At 33.3% G+C, this 19580-nt stretch overlaps 1 protein-coding gene across 2 annotated transcripts in view; it reads left to right on the forward strand.

Annotated features, from left to right (window-relative positions):
- The window catches only part of LOC100374680 (protein sidekick-1-like), a 101614-nt gene extending 90805 nt beyond the window's left edge, over positions 1–10809 (forward strand). For both annotated transcript variants that reach the window (XM_085492194.1, XM_085492195.1), the window contains 4 exons: positions 4053–4188; positions 5063–5403; positions 6958–7085; positions 9036–10809. In XM_085492194.1, coding sequence (XP_085348320.1) covers positions 4053–4188; positions 5063–5403; positions 6958–7085; positions 9036–9167 — 737 coding nt within the window. In that variant the 3' untranslated portion in view covers positions 9168–10809. The remainder of the gene's footprint in view (positions 1–4052; positions 4189–5062; positions 5404–6957; positions 7086–9035) is intronic.
- The last annotated feature ends 8771 nt before the right edge of the window (positions 10810–19580 follow it).

Here is a 19580-nt window from a genome sequence, read left to right on the forward strand (position 1 = left end):
CGGTAAAACTCCAAACCTCCAATAACTAGATACTTAAACTCCAATACAATTCAACGAGATCTCCGATCTGAACTCAGCGCTGAACAACTCCCCTATATATACCCACACTGTCTATAAATAGACCATTACATCAACATACATAATGAGTCTGGAATTTACTATAAATTTCTAGAATGTTCCATTACCTTCTATTGCCTCCTACAGTGTTCTATTACCTATTCAACCAGTTTCTAAAAAAATATCTAGAATATTCCACCCAGACACAGTACGGTTCTAGAACATTCTCAGTGACACGGAAATGGTAAATGAGTCGTATGCGACACCAACGTTGTGACGACTTCAATTTAACTTTGTGACTTGTGACAACAGAACCTACATTGTGATGACCCGTATTATTTCCATAGTTTATATTAATATTTATTCAAATTTAAGTTGGTGTAGCTTAGGTTTAGTAAAGGGGGAAGGTATGTTTCAATTTATATTAATATTAATATAATTGTACCATACCTACCTCTTTTAATAAACCTATGCTTCGCAAACGTTTTTATGTTATCTCTCTGGATATTCAACCTCCATTTAATTAAACTTGAATTAAAACACAATTCTATGTTGAATTGCATTGAATTTAATTTAATTAAACTTCAATTAAAACGCAACCCTATATAGGAATGTTTTTTAATCAAGTTCATATCGCAACTATATTATGATAGTACGATGTGAAGGTATGTGTGTATCTGTTCTACAATCCGTCTGTCTGCTTATCAGTTTGCACTTAAATTTGTCAAGAAACAAATTTTCAGGAAAGAACTTTCACATTTGTCTGAAACACAGAGTGGTAGTAACTATGTCTCTACAGAAATGCCAAATTAAATGTCACTGTCAATAAATAAACCAGCATCATATTTTTCATATGTTTTTACAAATATTCAAGACATTTTATAGGCAATATGGGAAATTATGTCCATCTGGTTACAAAATAAATCTACATAAAAATGGGCAAAGTTTTGCAAGAACATTTTTGCATGAAAAATTATTGTAATCATTGAATCATATACCTTTCCAGGGGTGGAAATTTAACATCTTTTTTTTCTTCAATTTCGTATTTTATTTGTGGTTCTGAAATTACTGTATTTATTTTGTTTTCTGGAGGTATTTTTAAAAAGAAAGCAATATCTTCAGTTATGTTATTGATATCAAGCATTTGTTCCAATAAAAGTGAGTTTCCCAATTAACAGAAATTGACTTGTGCTTATGCGATTTTCATTTGCTACAAAATATAAACTTCAAAAAATATCTAATTATAGAGCCTATGTACACCATTTATAGAGGTATCTTATTCAACTTTATATTTGTAATGAATTTAAAAAGCTCAAGTTTAAAGAAACTTGCCTGTAATGAAGTGAAGGGAAAGTCATAGATTAGGCAAATGTCTGTTGTCTGTAATCATTTTCTCCCCAAACGTCTGTTGTTCGCCTACATTGTCTCCTCCAACTTTTCTTATGTGCGTGATACCTGCAATAGTAGCTGATTACTGGTTAATCTGTAGGGATAGTTAGCCTGTATGGATTTTAGAGTTCATCTTCCAAAAATTGTATTTTGGGTGATTTTTGAAAGTTTATTTTTTAAAGTTGTATATCATGTCTATCCATGTGTCTATTGAGAAACTTCATAGTAAAGTGGTCAAGACAGTTACCCGCTCGAACTGTTCGTTTATTTTATCGTATTAAAAGCACAGTGATGATATTTATTAGGGCTGAATAGGAAGAGATATGTAGACATGATTTCTAGCAATTTAATTAATCTAATCAGGTTGATTGGGACATCTTGTTCATGATAAACAAATTAGCAATAATATTGATTTTGTGTATATAAGAGTCAGATGAATCAACAGCATGGAGAACTTCGTCACTTCTATTTCTGCACTGCTGTACAATAGGTGATTTTTCGTACAATTGCGAGATCTCGCGAGATGCATGAAAGACGCGCGTCGAACGTCTGCTGTAAAAATCGAACGATTTGATTTTCAACTCGAATTTCTTTATTTCGTAGCTCACATCGACCGGCCGATCTTCGACAGAGGAATATTGCTTTCGAATACCCTCACTTAATCGAAATTGTCTATCATCAAATGTATACAGCACATTATTAAGCATGAAAATGCCCCCAAAATATTTTCGCTTTTATCGAATCCCACGTGATGTTTGACGACGCTATGACCTTTGTTTGTCCTGTTTTTACGTTCGATTTCACGCATAACGCGTGATTCTCGCAGTGAACGGAAAATGGTCTATTGGACATTCTACATAACACCTGCTTTTGAATTCCTTTGAAAAGTAATTATGAGTAACTTCCATGTTTTTTTCTTCATTTTAATTAGTTGATTGCTATCCATTTATCTGTCTCTGTTTTAAGGGGTGTACATTAGAAAGGAACATTGTCACAATGTAAAAAACAAATTGCACTGGGCACTTTCAGTTAAGCCTAATCTAACAACAAATTTACTTTCTGGATTAAAATTACAATGGATAACAAAAGATAGATTAACTTTATAAACAACATAAACAATAGCGTCCCATGATTCTTTGGTACAATCCCTGGGATTGGAAGGTTCCCCTTTAAAATTGCAGCCGGTTTGAAGGATATCACAGGGGATTACTCATTAAGATAATCACAGTAGACACTTTATTTGTAATGCTCAGAAAAATACCAGTGATCAAGATAATATCTGACTTGTCAGTCAAATTTGGGATATTTCGAATCGCCAAACTTGACCCAAAGAACAAAGGTAGGGCAGCGCGCAATTAATATTATTATTACATTTGTACACTAATTCCCAGTGCAGACACTCAATGTAAGAATGAGTACACATGCTAGTCTGTAATATTTCTTAATATCTAAAAGATATTTATATTACTATTGTAAAGATTAGACTACTAGTTACTGATTTTATTATTACTAAAATTACTACTAAAAATTACTAAAATGTTTATTTCAGTAACATCTGATTCTGAATTATACTGACTTGTTGTTTTCATAATCCAGTACTGATTTATAATTTATGTGAAGTTGTATGATTTCATTTCAAAATCTGTTCTTATTTCAGAGAGTTTTTCTATAGTCCACATGATTTTCCACATTTTTCCTCAGCTTAACAAAACTTAAACTGTGTTCTTGTGCACTGCATTTTCAAAATTAATATCAACAAAAACAAATATAATTTACACACATTGTTAATATTTTATATTATATGTGACTGCTGTTTTAGTTGATACATACCGTGGGCTCACTGACATAAGTTCGCACAGTCATTGAAAAAAAGATTTCATATTATTGCTTTCACATCAACAGTTTACACAAGAGAGGTAAATATGGCAGCAACTGTGTAATGCACACAAGGGGGGTGACTCCTATATAGTTAATGTTTCGGGTTGCCCATATATTTCTCTCTTGTGTGTACTTACGCAATCCAGATACAGTTTTAGCCACATAAAATGTCATAATTACTATTATTATACATCTGTCACCGTAACGCAATACGTTACAGCGTGCCGTAATTTTGCGGTATTGCACTGGGTATTTTTATCCTATTAGGAAACACAAATTCAAATACGGAACGATTACGTATATAAGTGTCCTCTAATAATTAAAAACAAACATTGCTGCTCCCAGGTAAATATTGCTAGCTAAACTGCCTTAAATTCAACACACATTGCAAGTATCTACTTTGAAATAAGCCAATATAAATATAGTTAACTATGGTAGTCAAATTCAGTTTATAACGCAATGTACTTACAATACACATTGCAAATGTCCACCAATGTTTCCCTCTTCCAATGGGCCCAAGGCGTTTAGATCTGTTTTTCATTTATGTCCAAATAAGTTATGCCAATATACAAAGCCACAAAAAACATGAACATGGTACAAGTCTGTAAGCTTAAGAAATTTTAAGAAAAGATTGATTCAGGGAATTGTTTCCATTGACTTAGACTTGGTCAAAAAATAAAATACATTACCGGTACTCTATAAATGGGTTGAATTCATTTTTTTTACAGTAATCCCCCCTGCCAATAGAGGCCAGAAAAATAAGAAGAAAAGACATTCAAGGACTCGTGGTGGTGGTGGTGGTGGTGGTGGTGGAAATAATAGAAAAGTTGAATTAGAAGAAACTGCGGGGCATTCAAATAATAGGTAAGCCCGAGGGTTTAGGGTTTACTGACATGGAATCATTGCAAAGTCTGCATTTGATGCAAAAGTTTCTATGTCTACCTCTTCGGCATGATGGTATTAATGCACAGAACACAGTATAAATTATTGTTTGCTGTATTGCATAGGTTATGGATATATTATTGAAAGAAAACCGTTTTGTTTTAAATCAATGAGGGTTGATTACTAGCTTGCAAAATGTATTTGCTGGTTTCTCTTGGTTCCTAGCATTGTGATGAGGTGTTCACTATTTATCACCCCCACTCCCCTAGGAAGACGAAATCGGAACGTTTTACATCAGAGCGTACACAATTCTAAGATAACGACTAAATTCAAAATTTATCTATTGTTTGCTATTATTGGGTACAATGTATCAGTCTTTCTCATATATATATATATGTTGTGTAAGGCATTTATAATGCTCAAGTACTCTTTGTCTATTTGCCAATAATGTGTATGATAACAACTTTATTGATTGGATACGGCTTTTGCTGCCGTCGGCTGTATGGCTTACACACCCTCACAAGTTCGGGCACTCTGTCAGCCCAACCTTGGGCCATATCCAGTCCATAAGGAATATTAAAAAAATGTTATTTTAGGATTATTTCTTAGTGTATTGTACTTGTGAATGGTCAGAAAGAATATGGAGATTTTAAGAAAATTTTCAGTTGTTGAAATAAGGAGGTAGTTTGGTTATAAATCAAATGCCTAATAAATGAGAGTCTGTCTATAACTTCCACTTACACATGATAATTTATTTAGAATAAGATGCTGTTTTTTTTTTGCTATAAGCATAAACCAAATTTTAAGTCTGTACCTTAAATGGCATTCCCTATCATACACCCATCTTTATCAACAGAACAATTGCCACATCAGATGCTTTATCCAGAGATGGAGCAGATGGCAGAAGTGAAAAAACCATTACTGTATTAGATGCAGAGAAAGATAAAACTGTTCTGAATGGTGGAAGTGTCAGTGGCACCAATATATCCAGTGCAGCCACTATGAGGGTGAAACGAATTGAGAATAATTCTGAAAGTCCAAGACGAGATGGGGACGGAATGACAACAAATTCAGATGCTGAACTTGGACGGATGACTAAATATAATTCCCCAATGCATGATATCAGTTATGATAGCATGGATGAATTAAAACTTCACTTCGATGACAATCAAAGCAGAGATAGCCTTTCAAATAAATGTAAGTACCTATTTTGTAATAAGTTATATTTCTCACCAGTTTTAAAATTTCCTCCTCTCGGAAATTGTGAGAACAGTTCGGTCCATGGTCTTGTCTGAACACACATGTCATACAAACATTCTTATTCATATATGGTTATTCTGGTGCAAAACTTAATGTTTACTGCCATCCTGTTTTGATTGCTGATTGGTATTTTCTTTCTGCTAGCCTGTTTCCTAGCTGATAGAATTTCTCCATTTATCAGCTTTTCTCTCTGGTCTTCAAAATGTCAGTATGTTTTCTTGTTGATAGAGATTTGCTCTGTCAGTCTCTCCTTGCTGACATAGGTATTCTTTCTGCCAGTCTTCATGTTGATGAGGGGAGGTGGGGGCTGTTGTCCCCAGAGGTAGACCCTGATATTGTTGGAAATCTAGGATCGAACTGATAGATATATTGCCATCCGGTCTCCTTATTAATATAAAGGTCTTGATTTGTTGGAATCAATTTTATTGAATGACCATTTTGTCAAAAATCAAAATTATCATTATTTAAGTGTCCAACCGTCTCCAAGTATGTTTTTTAATTTATTAGTTAAAACTAAGAAATCAAGTAAATTGTTTACTGTAGATTGTTGATTCCTGCATGAGGGTGTAGTCAATTCATTACTGAGACAAAAAGCAGGTCACCTTGAAATATATAATTAAAAATTGTGTACTTGTTCAATGAATGTGGATGTACGTGTTAACATTGACTCTGGGAAAAACTCTTTAATGTCACTAAACCACCAATTATTAAATACTATGAATTTCCTAGTTTTAACTAATACTATTAATACATAGCAAAATATATCATCAATTCGTACTATTCGTACTGCTAAAAAAAACTTTTCCTGCATTTATATCTCTACAAATCGTTTCTTTTATACAGTAAGCAATCACATGATATTGATATTTAAATAATGATATATTCACTTGTCACTAAAAAAGGACATATTCAAAATTAGCTATTGGCGAGTTCTTTGCACCGGGGTTTTTTTGCTACTCAATTCAGTGACACAATCTAATCAGTATGGAATGCTACTAAGCATATGTAATCAAATGTCATAATGTCTGGAAAGAATAATAATCCAGGGTGATTCTTTTTATCATTGAAATTAATACTTTTTAGTAGTAGGTCATTGTGTCTTAATTGTGATTGATATAGTAAGTCAAGTAACAGTGAAGTTTGGTATCTTAAAAAATAGGGTGTTGTTTCAAGTATTGTTAATTCCATAATCACAAGGAGCATTGCTATAATTTAGTATAGACTTCAACTTTTTAATCTGATATTCTGCTCCCGCAAATGTATTTGCTTATCATTTTAACCTTATATTACACTCTTCAACTCTACTTCACATACCCTGGGAATTTCAAATATTATATGGATCGTCTGATTTTTACTCATAGTTCTTCTCAATCCTCTCATTTTCAGCTTTCTGAAAATGTAATTTTCACTGGAAGCATTATAAATCAAAACCAGTTTTGCATGATCCTTAATTTTTGTTTTATTCCTCATTCTTTTTGTTATAAATTTTAGTTGATCTGAATACTTTTACAACAAACTCTGAAAATGTCACACCTCGAGATCTGGTGACTTCTGGGCTCATATCGCATGATGGTTTTTCTTCTCCCACTCCTGAGGAGCTTGATGGTCTATATGCTAAGGTATGGGCTTTATTGTGTTATGTATATATACCAGTAGTCTTTGTTGCTATGCAACTGAATCCAAACATGCAGTCAACATGCTGTACCATGGTTTTCTGTGTATCAACAAACTGATAGGGTTAATTACCAGATTTACCCACAATCCTATGAAACAAACAAATAAATCTCACAGATAAACTTAAGCTTCATGTGATTCTGGTAATCAACCCACTCAGTTCACAACATGTAACTAAAAGTGGACTGTTATTAAACAGTTTGTTGATTCCCCAAAAATAGGCGGTTTTGGGAACCCTTGTTTTTTGATAGTAGAGGATTTAGGGAACCCCTGATTCTTAATGAGTAGGCGATTTAGTCACCTTTGATATCTTTAATGAGTAGGCGATTTTGTGAACCCTCAATTTTAAATGAGTAGGTGATTTAGCTATAAGTGATTTAGCTATAAGTGACTATTGATTCTTTATGTGCGGGCGATTTAGTGAACCTTTGATTCCTAATGAGTAGGCACAAATCTCTATCAGCTACAATATCATTTGAAGTTACCGGTACTAGCTAACTGTTTTCCCTCCAAGATATTGTGTTATATATCTTTGATGTCAATGTTTTCACATTCAGCCTCAGTGGAAGAATGTGAAATGATTGCAGGTAGTTATTCACTTCAATTATCAACTTCAGTTTGTACTGTGCAATTGTGTGCACAAACACTGCAGACTATCTTCAGATCAGAGTGTACAAAACATATAATGTAATTTTTAGCAATGCCGTTTCGATTAACAAAGAAAGAGTTGAATACTATGAGTCAAATTATTAATAGAATAAAAGCCCAGGTATACATTTTGTCGAGATAATGTTATATATACTTCACGTGTTAGACCTTTCACAATTATCTAATCGGCCAAAAGGACACTCAATTGCACATTTTTAGTTATTTTCTTATTTTTAGCTCCGCTGTCGACTTTGTCGAGCGGAGCTTATCATATGAGTGATTGTCCGTCGTCGTCGTCGTCGTCCGTCTCCGTCGTCCGTGTCAATGTTTTACTTTTTCGACTTCTTCTTGAAAACTACAAGCCTGAATGCTTTGATACTTGGTGTATATGTACCTTGGGTAGACCTCTCTCAGATTTTTTCATTTCATGATGATATCTTCAATTCTCTAATTTTGGTGAATATTTTTGTCATTTTTAGTAAAAAGTGATATTTTCGACTTCTTGTTGAAAACCGCAAGTGCAATTGCTTTGATATTACATATATAGGTACTACATGTGGACCTCTCTCAGATTTGTTCATTTTGTAATGATATCTTTAATTCTCTAATTTTGGTGAATATTTTTGTCATTTTTGGTAAAAAGTGATATTTTCGACTTCTTGTTGAAAACCGCAAGTCCAATTGCTTTGATATTTACATATATAGGTACTACATGTCGACCTCTCTCAGATTTGTTCATTTTGTAATGATATCTTCAATTCTCTAATTTTGGTGAATATTTTTGTAATTTTTGGTAAAAAGTGATATTTTCGACTTCTTGTTGAAAACCGCAAGTCCAATTGCTTTGATATTACATATATAGGTACTACATGTGGACCTCTCTCAGATTTGTTCATTTCATGATGATATCTTTAATTCTCTAATTTTGATGAATATTTTTGTAATTTTTGGTAAAAAGTGATATTTTCGACTTCTTGTTGAAAACCGCAAGTCCAATTGCTTTGATATATTATACATATAGGTACTACATGTGGACCTCTCTCAGATTTGTTCATTTTCTAATGATATCTTCTGTTCTTTAATTGCCATGTGCATTGCTAACAGCGGAGCTATCTCAGCCGACAGGCTGCTTGTTTTAGGTTCCCCATTGAAACTAAAATATAAATAAAAATCACTCTTATTTATGGATTTATTTAAGTGCAAACAAATGTTTAAATACATAGACTAATCTAATCCATCTTTTTCAGGTGAACTTTAGCAAAAAGAAAATGAATCAAAGAAGGGATGATGCAATACTCAACAATTCAGACAGTGTCTCGATTTATGGGTTTAATAATCCAATGGTTGCCATGACACTGAATGAAAGAACTGAACTTTAACATTAGTTAATACAAAGCCGATAAAAGAAAAGTTCTCTGACAAAAATATGCAAATGAATGTGTGTCTATTATGCACTTTCTCTTAAGATGTCTGTGATTGATATAACTGCTATATAATGTGTATGTTGTTGATGGTTCTAGAAAACTTGCTGTAATATATTATAATTTATTCATGTCATGCATATTTTTAATTATGCATAGTTGCCATGACTATGAAATAGCACTTTCATTATGGATATTGAATTGGATATATGTATAACTTTGTTAGAGGTGCTCTACTAATCTGACTTGCGCAGCAAACACAATACTTTGTAAATACACTATGTACCTGTTTTATGTGCAGCTAAATTAGTTCCGGAAAGCCACCAAGGAGGTCGCATTAGTGTCTTTCCATTCATCAAATTAAATATTTCCAAATAACTAACATAAACATTATGCGTTGTTGTAAATGAAGGAAAAGGAAAGGAAGGAAAATCTATATGTATATAGGAGATTTATGGGCGAGTGTGCAATGTTCATGAATATATATGTTATAGCATAATTGAATGTTATATTTTACTGGATATGCTTAAAGGGCGGTAGTCGTAGCGCTGCGTCCTGTTCGATATGGGACTCATAGCGACGTATACAACGCGTGTAAAATACATTGTATATTTACATGAAATTCGAACACGTGCAGCGCGACGACCACCGCGCTTTAATAGTAAGACATTGTAAATATATGTGTTGTACAAGAAAGATGGTTCGAGCAACAAACATTTTTGTTATCTAAACGTTCAAATTGATGTAACGTGAATTGATGCAAGAGTTTCTTTATTGTCTTACAATTCTAACATGTGTGTATTTATATATTGTCATTAACTGCTGGCAGTCTTGTTTTTCAATTAATCCATTGATAACTTTGTTTATTGAATCACGTGTAAACATCGACACTACATTATGATATTCATTACGACAAGAATTGTTTACCACATTCTGTGGATTATACCAAACTTGTTCAATGTGTGTTAGATGAAATATAAATTCAATCCACGAAAGAACCCATCAAGGAACTCATCCATGGACTTGCCCTGATGATGTTGATTCAATTCTGCACCTGGTTTTGCACCTATACCTATGGTATATTGCCTGTGTTGTGTGTGCGAGTTGTTCAGATGATATTATCATTTAAGCTAACTTTCCAACGAACAAGCTCCATGATCCATTTAGGCTTCATCGATTTGCATGTCTTTTTTGTTCATGTTGTTGGTTTGACTAAATTCATGGTCATGCTGTGTTTTTTTTCAGTGGAATGTGTAAACATTAAATTCTATGTTCGACGTGTGGTGTGTTTAATTTGCTGTCATATGCACATATGTAGATGGGTATCACTGAACGTAGTGATTCTCTTTTAAGTATTTCCAATTATTTTCAGTTAAACATTCTGCCTGGTTGTGACAGTTTAATTTATACATGTATTCAGATAGTTTATGTTACTGGGTTTCAATATATCTATTTTTCATTTTAATATATTTATAAAGTTTTTTTTATTGAAAAGTTTGAAACTTGTAATAATTATAATTCAGACTACTATCTTTATTTGGTGTGTTTACTTTCATGTACATCAGTAAATTATGTTTATAATAAAATCTGTTAAAATAAACTGTGGCCAGTTTGTTGAATAAATGTATAAACCAAGCATAATTTTGAAACATGATTTGTATTAGTGCATAGATGATCACTTCATTTAGAAAATTGTTCGAACCAAATGTGATTCAGAATTCCATTTTGAGTGACAAATAGAAACCAAAATAATATAAAAAAAACATTTCGCAAAAAAACACAAGTTTCCATCTATATTGTTCCCCCCTATGCAAGGTTGTTTTTAGCTCCGCTGTCGACTTTGTCGAGCGGAGCTTATCATATTAGTGATTGTCCGTCGTCGTTGTCGTCCGTCGTCCGTGTCAATGTTTTACTTTTTTGACTTCTTCTTGAAAACTACAAGCCTGAATGCTTTGATACTTGGTGTATATGTACCTTGGGCAGACCTCTCTTAGGTTTGTTCATTTCATGTTGATATCTTCAATTCTCTAATTTTGGTGAATATTTTTGTCATTTTTGGTAAAAAGTGATATTTTCGACTTCTTGTTAAAAACCGCAAGTGCAATTGCTTTGATACTACATATATAGGTACTACATGTGAACCTCTCTCAGATTTGTTCATTTCGTGATGATATCTTCAATTCTCTAATTTTGGTGAATATTTTTGTAATTTTTGGTAAAAAGTGATATTTTCGACTTCTTGTTAAAAACCAATAGTTCAATTGCTTTGATATTACATATTTAGATACTACATGTAGACCTTTCTCAGATTTGTTCGTTTCGTGATGATATCTTCGATTCTATAATTTTGGTGAATATTTTTGTCATTTTTGGTAAAAAGTGATATTTTCGACTTCTTGTAAAAAACCAATAGTCTGATTGCTTTGATATTACATATATAGGTACTACATGTGGACCTCTCTCAGATTTGTTCATTTTGTGATGGTATCTTCAATTCTCTAATTTTGGTGAATATTTTTGTCATTTTTGGTAAAAAGTGATATTTTCGACTTCTTGTTAAAAACTGTAAGTCCGATTGCTTTGATACTATTCATATTGTTCATTTTCTAATGATGTCTTCTGTTCTTTAATTGAAATGTGCATTGCTAACAGCGGAGCTATCTCAGCCGATAGGCTGCTTGTTAGATATTGTGATATTTTGTAAATTGCTGAAAATCAACATTGTCGTGTTCTGTGCAATAATACCTTGGTGTTCATACATATTTACTCGTATTTTGTTAACAGCAACATAAAACCTATCCAGGAAATAGATTCATTGTTGTAGTTAGATTTTTTTTTTATTTCGGCGTTTATGTTTGTGATCATTGCAAAAGCACGCGGTATGCCGTTTGGGCAATAGAGCTTATTGCTTAAATATTCATTAGATATTACAGCGTATGAATAAGTATTTTATATAACACAACGTTTACATATATACACATATTACAGAATATGTTGTCAAATAAATCCTTAGAAACAAATCCAGGCATGTTCTTTGTACCCTTCCTGCCACAGCAATCAGATGACAATCCAGATGAAGTTGAATTTTCAACAAGTATCCATGTCACCCAACCAGTACATCTTTAACCATCAACACAAGGGGCTTCCAACAAGTGCCACCTATGGTCGAACATTGCAGCTCTAATTTTGATTCTAATTGATTTAGTTTATGCATGGTATCGCGCGTCACAGACGAAGCCGAAAGCAAAGTTGAACTTTGTGATTTTTGCCCAGTGATAAATTGCTAATACTCGCACAGTGCTTACATTGTTTGAATCGAATGCCTTGAACCATTTGCATACGCATTTACGATTTATAGCCTTACCATATACTGCGATTTTCAAGGAGTTTCAAATTATGCGTCGGTGTATCGTTGATTGCAAATCAACCATGGATTTTTACTTGGGGCCGCAAACTGCCCGATAGCGACTTCTTGCAACTCTATGACAATTAGGTCAATCAAATTATAAGATTTTGTTAGACAGTGATTTTCCAGTAGTAAGGAATTGTTGTAAATCACGTCGTGGATGTGCGTATAGCGAATCGTGTTATTTTTTTATAGTTTGTGCTTATTCCAGGCTGTGTATCGCATTCGACATTCCATAAACGAATAAGCTAATCAATAATTTCTCCAATGCAAACTTTGATGACACACAACAGGCAGTTGATGAAGCAGAACATTTACTCTCAAATATTTACCATGAGGCAGCTGGTAAAAGTCTTAAAAAAAACTTTATTAGAAAAAACAAAAAACATCAAAACATTAAACCAAAATGGTACTCCAATGATCTTGGCAATCTTAAAAAAGATGTCCAGAAAATATCCAGGAAATTAAGTTCGGACCCATACAATACTGATCTGAGAAACAACTGCTATAGTCTGAAAAAGAAATACAAACAAATGGTTAAGAAAACGAAAAGAAACTATAAAAAAATATACTAAATAAACTTGAAGAGATGGGTAATTCTTCTCCAAAGGAATATTGGAATTTGATCAAGGAGCTTAGAAATGGTCAAATTAATAATGACAGTGAAAACATTGAAGACCAAAAATGGTATGAACATTTCAGACAATTAAATGCAATAAATAATACTGATGAAAGCACTTTAAACGAAGAGATTGCTAAGCTTGAAAATGAAATTAAACCTACTACTGAGCTAGACCAAAATATTTCACAGTTAGAAATACAAACTGCAATTAGCAACTTGAAAAATAAAAAATCTCCAGGCATTGATAATATTAGAAATGAGATGATTAAAACAGGGAGAAATGTGCTCATCAAACCTCTACAAAAAATGTTCAATCTCATCCTAACGAGTGGCCATTTCCCTAGCTCTTGGAATTTGGGCATTATCACTCCAATATTTAAAAAAGGGGAAAAATCTGATCCAGGCAACTACAGAGGGATAACTCTCTTAAACAGTTTTAGCAAGCTCTTCACAGCCGTATTGAAACAAAGGTTGACCAAACATGTAAAAAGCAATAATATCATAATTAAAGAGCAAATTGGTTTTCTTCCAAAATTCAGCACAGCGGACCATATCTTTGTTCTCAAACAGCTAATAACAAAATATCTTAATAAAGGAAACTATTTATTTGCATGTTTCATCGACTTTAAGAAGGCGTTTGATTCCATTTGGCACCTCGGTCTTTTATATAAACTTCACAAAAACAAAATCGCAGGAAAATTTCACAACATAATTAAATCTATTTATCAGAATGCCACTGGCTTTGTTAAACTAAAAGGTGGTTTGACTGCTAGCTTTCCAGTTCAAAGGGGTATCAGACAGGGAGATGGTTTAAGCCCACTCCTTTTCAATCTTTTCATTAATTATATCAAATGCCAGATAGAATCATCCAATAATGAACCCCCTTTACTTGTAAACAATCATTTGTCATGTTTGATGTATGCGGATGACCTCCTCCTCCTATCACAATCTAAAAATGGTCTGCAAAATGCAATACGCACAGTGGAAACATACTGCAAACAATGGAAACTAGATATCAATGTGTCAAAATCAAAAATTATCATTTTCAACAAGCAAGGTAAAATATTAAGTAAGTTCAGATTTCAAATTAATAGCCAAAAATTGGAAAACGTCTCATCATACTCCTACCTTGGTGTTAAAATCAATGCTACTGGTAAACTGGACAGAGCTCAAGAAGACCTTAGTCACAGAGCAATGAAGGCACTTTTTAAACTAAAACAATTACTCTATGCAGACCCAAATATTCCAATCAAAACACATCTGAAATTGTTTGATGCTATGGTTAAACCAATTTTACTCTACTGTAGCGAAATCTGGGCAAGCGATATTATTAATATGCACTCAACAGACTTGTTTAAACAATCCTTGCCTATGGAAAAATTACATCACAAAATGTGTAGGTACCTACTACAAGTAAACTGTAAAGCCACAAACTTGGCATGTTTACTTGAACTGGGAAGATATCCACTTATCATCTCAAGCATCAAACGTATGATTAACTACTGGCTGAAAATAAAACATATGGATGAAACCACTCTGATCTCTGAGGCCTACAAACTTGGCACCAATTTGGACAAAGAAAACGTCAGTAATTGGACCACAGGCATAAAAAAATTACTGAACCTTTTAGAAATTAGTGATGTTTGCGAAAAAAACAGTATTATCCCATTAGCTACAAAAAAACTAAAAAATATGTTTGAGAAACACTGCACAGAAACAATGCATAATGACAATAAAGGCACTAATCACAAAAATAAACTTCGTACCTACAGACAGCTGAAAACTGATTTTGCACTTGAAAAATACCTTGAAATTATTAAAAACCCCATCCACAGATCATCTATGACTAAACTGAGGATAAGTGCCCACATACTTCAGATTGAAGTTGGGCGATATCACAACATAGATGTCTTAAATAGAACATGCCCTGTCTGTGACTCCAATGAAATTGAAGATGAAGAACACTTCCTCTTCAATTGTAACCAGTACAAATTTGAAAGAGATGCTTTGTTTGAAAATGTAAACTTATCCGGTAATCTGAAAGCACTTCTCAATAACAAAAATTCTGAAACCGTCCAAGCAATTGCCAAGTTTATCAGCGACTGTTTCAATAAAAGAGAGAATTTCATGAAAAGCAATTTACCAGCTGCCTCAAAATAACACCAAAAAATATTTATATAATAATATTTTCACAGTATTACTATTTATTTCTTTTTTATTATTATTATTACTTGTGTATTTTATTGTTCCTTATATCCTTATTGTATTCTAATCTAGATCCCAGAAGGGATACGATATCAATAAAGGTTGTTATTATTCCATAAACGAATATGTTTCTTCTAACACAAGTGTATCATAATTCAAGACTCTTCATCTGTGTATCTACCAACCCTTATGTGCTTAAATTTGGACTCAAATAGTTCATGATATATATATGTATTGTACAGAGTCAAATATAATGTTTATCTATATACGGCACATTTTAGAAATATGACTAGCCAGCGATAATAACTTGCATATCATAACACAACAGCTCTAAAATGACTTTTTATTACGAAAATAAATTGGTTACTGTTCATATCGACAGTACTGCAGCCCAGGCTAACATCCGTAACATCCGAGAACAGTTGATTATGGACTTGTTACAACATCTATTGTGGCTTTCATTTCGCAATAACAGTGCACATTTCTGGGCGCAATAATGATATCACTGATGGCATCCCCCACCCACATCATCTAGTTTAGTTATCTCATTTTGAATTACTGGTAATGATTTCCTTCTTCATCAACAAACTGATTTTCCAAGTGGAAATACCAATCACATATGTTTGTCTAAAAGTGCATATATTTCCCTGCTCTCACAGATTCAGAAGTGGCTAAAAAACAGTGCGTGATCAGCAGATGGTGGCATACATCATACCTGCATTTTCCACAGGACTAGTTGTGAAAATGATTCTTAATAAAAGGTCGTGTCATTTCTTGTGTACCTATTGTTGTAGTCGGTGTCGGAGAATTACGTTTTAAGTGCGTCCAACGGTAATACTCTAACAAGCCTGAACGTATTGTGTTTAAAGGTGGTACAAAAACAAGACAGAAAGACATAGACGACAATTTGACTTTGGTTAATTTTGACCAAATAATTTACATTGTTTCCTAAAATCACTCAAATTACTTAGGCATGCCTTGGTCAATTTCAGTCAATTTTGCTATTAACAGCTTTATTTATGACATGCAAATAAGTTGGATTGCATGGAATTTCCAGAAAAACTACCGAATTTTGGCAAAAATACAAAATTCGCCAACATTTTTGCAGGCACAGATGTTAAACTATTCGCCAAACAAACATTTATTTTTTACTTTACATCGCACTTCTGCTTCGATGGTTTACATTCTGCATATACTAGGAAAGTACACTTTCTTCACAGCATGAACAAATTCGTCAAAAAGCCCGAACCAATTCATGTAGAGCCCAAACCAATTTACATAAAAATGACATAAATTCCATTGGCAGGACTCCAGAAGGAGTACCTACACTTTATGCGTTTTTTTAATTATGCTAATTTATTCATGACGTAGCAGTTTCTGTGCTCATGAATATTCATTAATTAGTGAGTCAATACATTCTAAAAGGGGCGATATATTATTTTTGGGGGAAGAGTTAGAAAAGAGGATTAGCAATCCTTAGGGATTGACCTACAGCTGTCAACTGTGTTCGTACTTCGACGACTTCGACTGGCTTCCTTATGAGGTAGTATCTTGGGTTCTGTTTTTCTGACTTGAGTTCTTGATATACAGAAGTTGCTGTTTTTTTTCTTTCAGGAGTGTCCTGTCCTGTACCACGAGTGTCTTCACACAAATGATAGGATTTAAGTCCTATTTATAGGATCAATGTTTTCACTAGCATTCAAAAATCGTACTAAGCGTACTGGATTCGAACCACATTGCCTACATTGTACATATCCACTGAACCATATGGGTAGTAATGCAAATGAATGATTTGTTTTCATATTTAGCTTTATTGCAAATTAGTGTTTGCGAAAAAAGACTAGCAGGCATGGGAATTGGACCCAGGTCCTCCTGATTACTGTGTAGACAACTGAACCACAAGACCACAATTGATTGACTGGATGTGCTGGCATTTGATGAGACTATACAGTGTGTATATATATAGAAATACAACATATTTCTATTATTGAGTTACAAATGTCCAAAAAATTGCCAATTTTGTGTTTTTACTTGTGTAAACTATATGCATGCCATAACCCGTTAGTGTACATCTTGCCAATTGGGTGTTTGCCATTTGCATTGCCCATACCTGACCCGACCCTAACCCTAATGCCAAGACAAGTTCCTGTTTATATTTGCTCAATAATGATACTCTGTTGTGCACTGTCTGCGAGTAAGTTGCATTGATGTCAACTGATTAAACAAGTCACGTTTAAGTAATTTCCACTATTAACAAGTGGTTAAATTGTGACAATAAATGTGTGGACAAATATTTGAGATTAATTTTGGTGTAGACAACTCTCGTTTAATTATTTTACACCATTATAAGTTGTTAAATTGAGAGAATAAATGTCTCAACAAATATTTAATACTTAGTTTGATGTAAACAACTCACGTTTGATTAATTCCCACAATTACAGGTTGTTAAATTGAAAGAATAAATGTGCGGACAAATATTTTAGACTTATTTTGGTGTAGACAGCTCTCGTTTAATTATTTTACACCATTACAAGTTGTTAAATTGAGAGAATAAATGTATGGACAAATATTTTAGACTTATTTTGGTGTAGACAGCTCTCGTTTGATTAATTCCCACAATTACAAGTTGTTAAATTGAGAGAATAAGTGTGCGGACAAATATTTTAGACTGATTTTGGTGTAGACAGCTCTCGTTTGATTAATTCCCACAACTACAAGTTGTTAAATTGAGAGAATAAATGTGCGGACAAATATTTTAGACTTATTTTGGTGTAGACAGCTCTCGTTTAATTATTTTACACCATTACAAGTTGTTAAATTGAGAGAATAAATGTGCGGACAAATATTTTAGACTTATTTTGGTGTAGACAGCTCTCGTTTAATTATTTTACACCATTACAAGTTGTTAAATTGAGAGAATAAATGTGCGGACAAATATTTTAGACTTATTTGGTGTAGACAACTCTCATTTAATTATTTTACACCATTACAAGTTGTTAAATTGAGAGAATAAATGTGTGGACAAATATTTTAGACTTATTTTGGTGTAGACAGCTCTCGTTTGATTAATTCCAACAATTACAAGTTCTTAAATTGACAGAATGAATGTATGGACAAATATTGACCATTATATTTGTGAGTAAATACCTGTTGTTTAATTAATTTCCACCTATACAAGGTTGTTAAATTGAGAGAATAAATGTGTCGACAAATATTTGATACTTATTTAGGTGTAAGAGCTCGTGTTTAACCAACTTCCACCATTGCAAGTTGTTGTAAAATAATGAAATAAATATACTGGTATTATTGGATATTTGATTCAATTGTGAAACTTTCTAACAAAATGTTAACTGCTGGCTTCGAACCCTCAATCAACAATTCCGCAGACACAGTATAAATTCCACAACACCACAGAAGATATTTGTCTGTTTTCTGAATTGTTTTCGTAATATAGGGAACGCCATCGACACTTTAACAAAACTTACCTTGACTTGGGTCTTGTTTATCTCTTGTCACAATCTGGAAACTGTCGAACAAATTGCGCGTCGTCCAGTTTAAGACGTAAGTTATTTAATTATTTATTTATTTATTTATTTATTCATTCAGTTTTGTATGGTGGAGTTTTGTGAGGTTTATTATTTTTTCGCGACGTTCTTTGTTTACTTGTTCACGGTTTGAGAGATTTCAGTTTATTTGATTTACGTTTTTACGGTTTAAACCATTTCACACCTGCACGGTGATCAAAACGTCTGCATCCTATCCATTAATTAATGTGATCTAAACATAGTATTTATTATCGAAAACACAATTGTCATTTTTAGCAAAGATCCACAGAAACACCTGGCACGTATACCAGGTGGGCACATTTAAAAAGAAGAGAAGATCACCCAACACTCATCGATACAGACTTGGGCTCACTGGGGGTGACGGAGATTGGCAAATGGTATCAACGGACACAGCTTATACTCTCATCAGATATTCTCCTCTCAGAGTACTTCAGTTACTGCCAGCTTATTTACGCCCTCGCTTCCAAAGCAGTTCAAGAATTGTATAACTGTAATTTATTAGTTCGAATAGTTTTGAAATTACAGCCGAGTCTACAGGAGAATAATAAAACATATAGCTGAATAACAGCAAG

The sequence above is a fragment of the Saccoglossus kowalevskii genome, chromosome 17 (assembly GCF_978046115.1).
Source record: "Saccoglossus kowalevskii chromosome 17, keSacKowa6.1, whole genome shotgun sequence".
Taxonomy (NCBI): domain Eukaryota; kingdom Metazoa; phylum Hemichordata; class Enteropneusta; family Harrimaniidae; genus Saccoglossus; species Saccoglossus kowalevskii.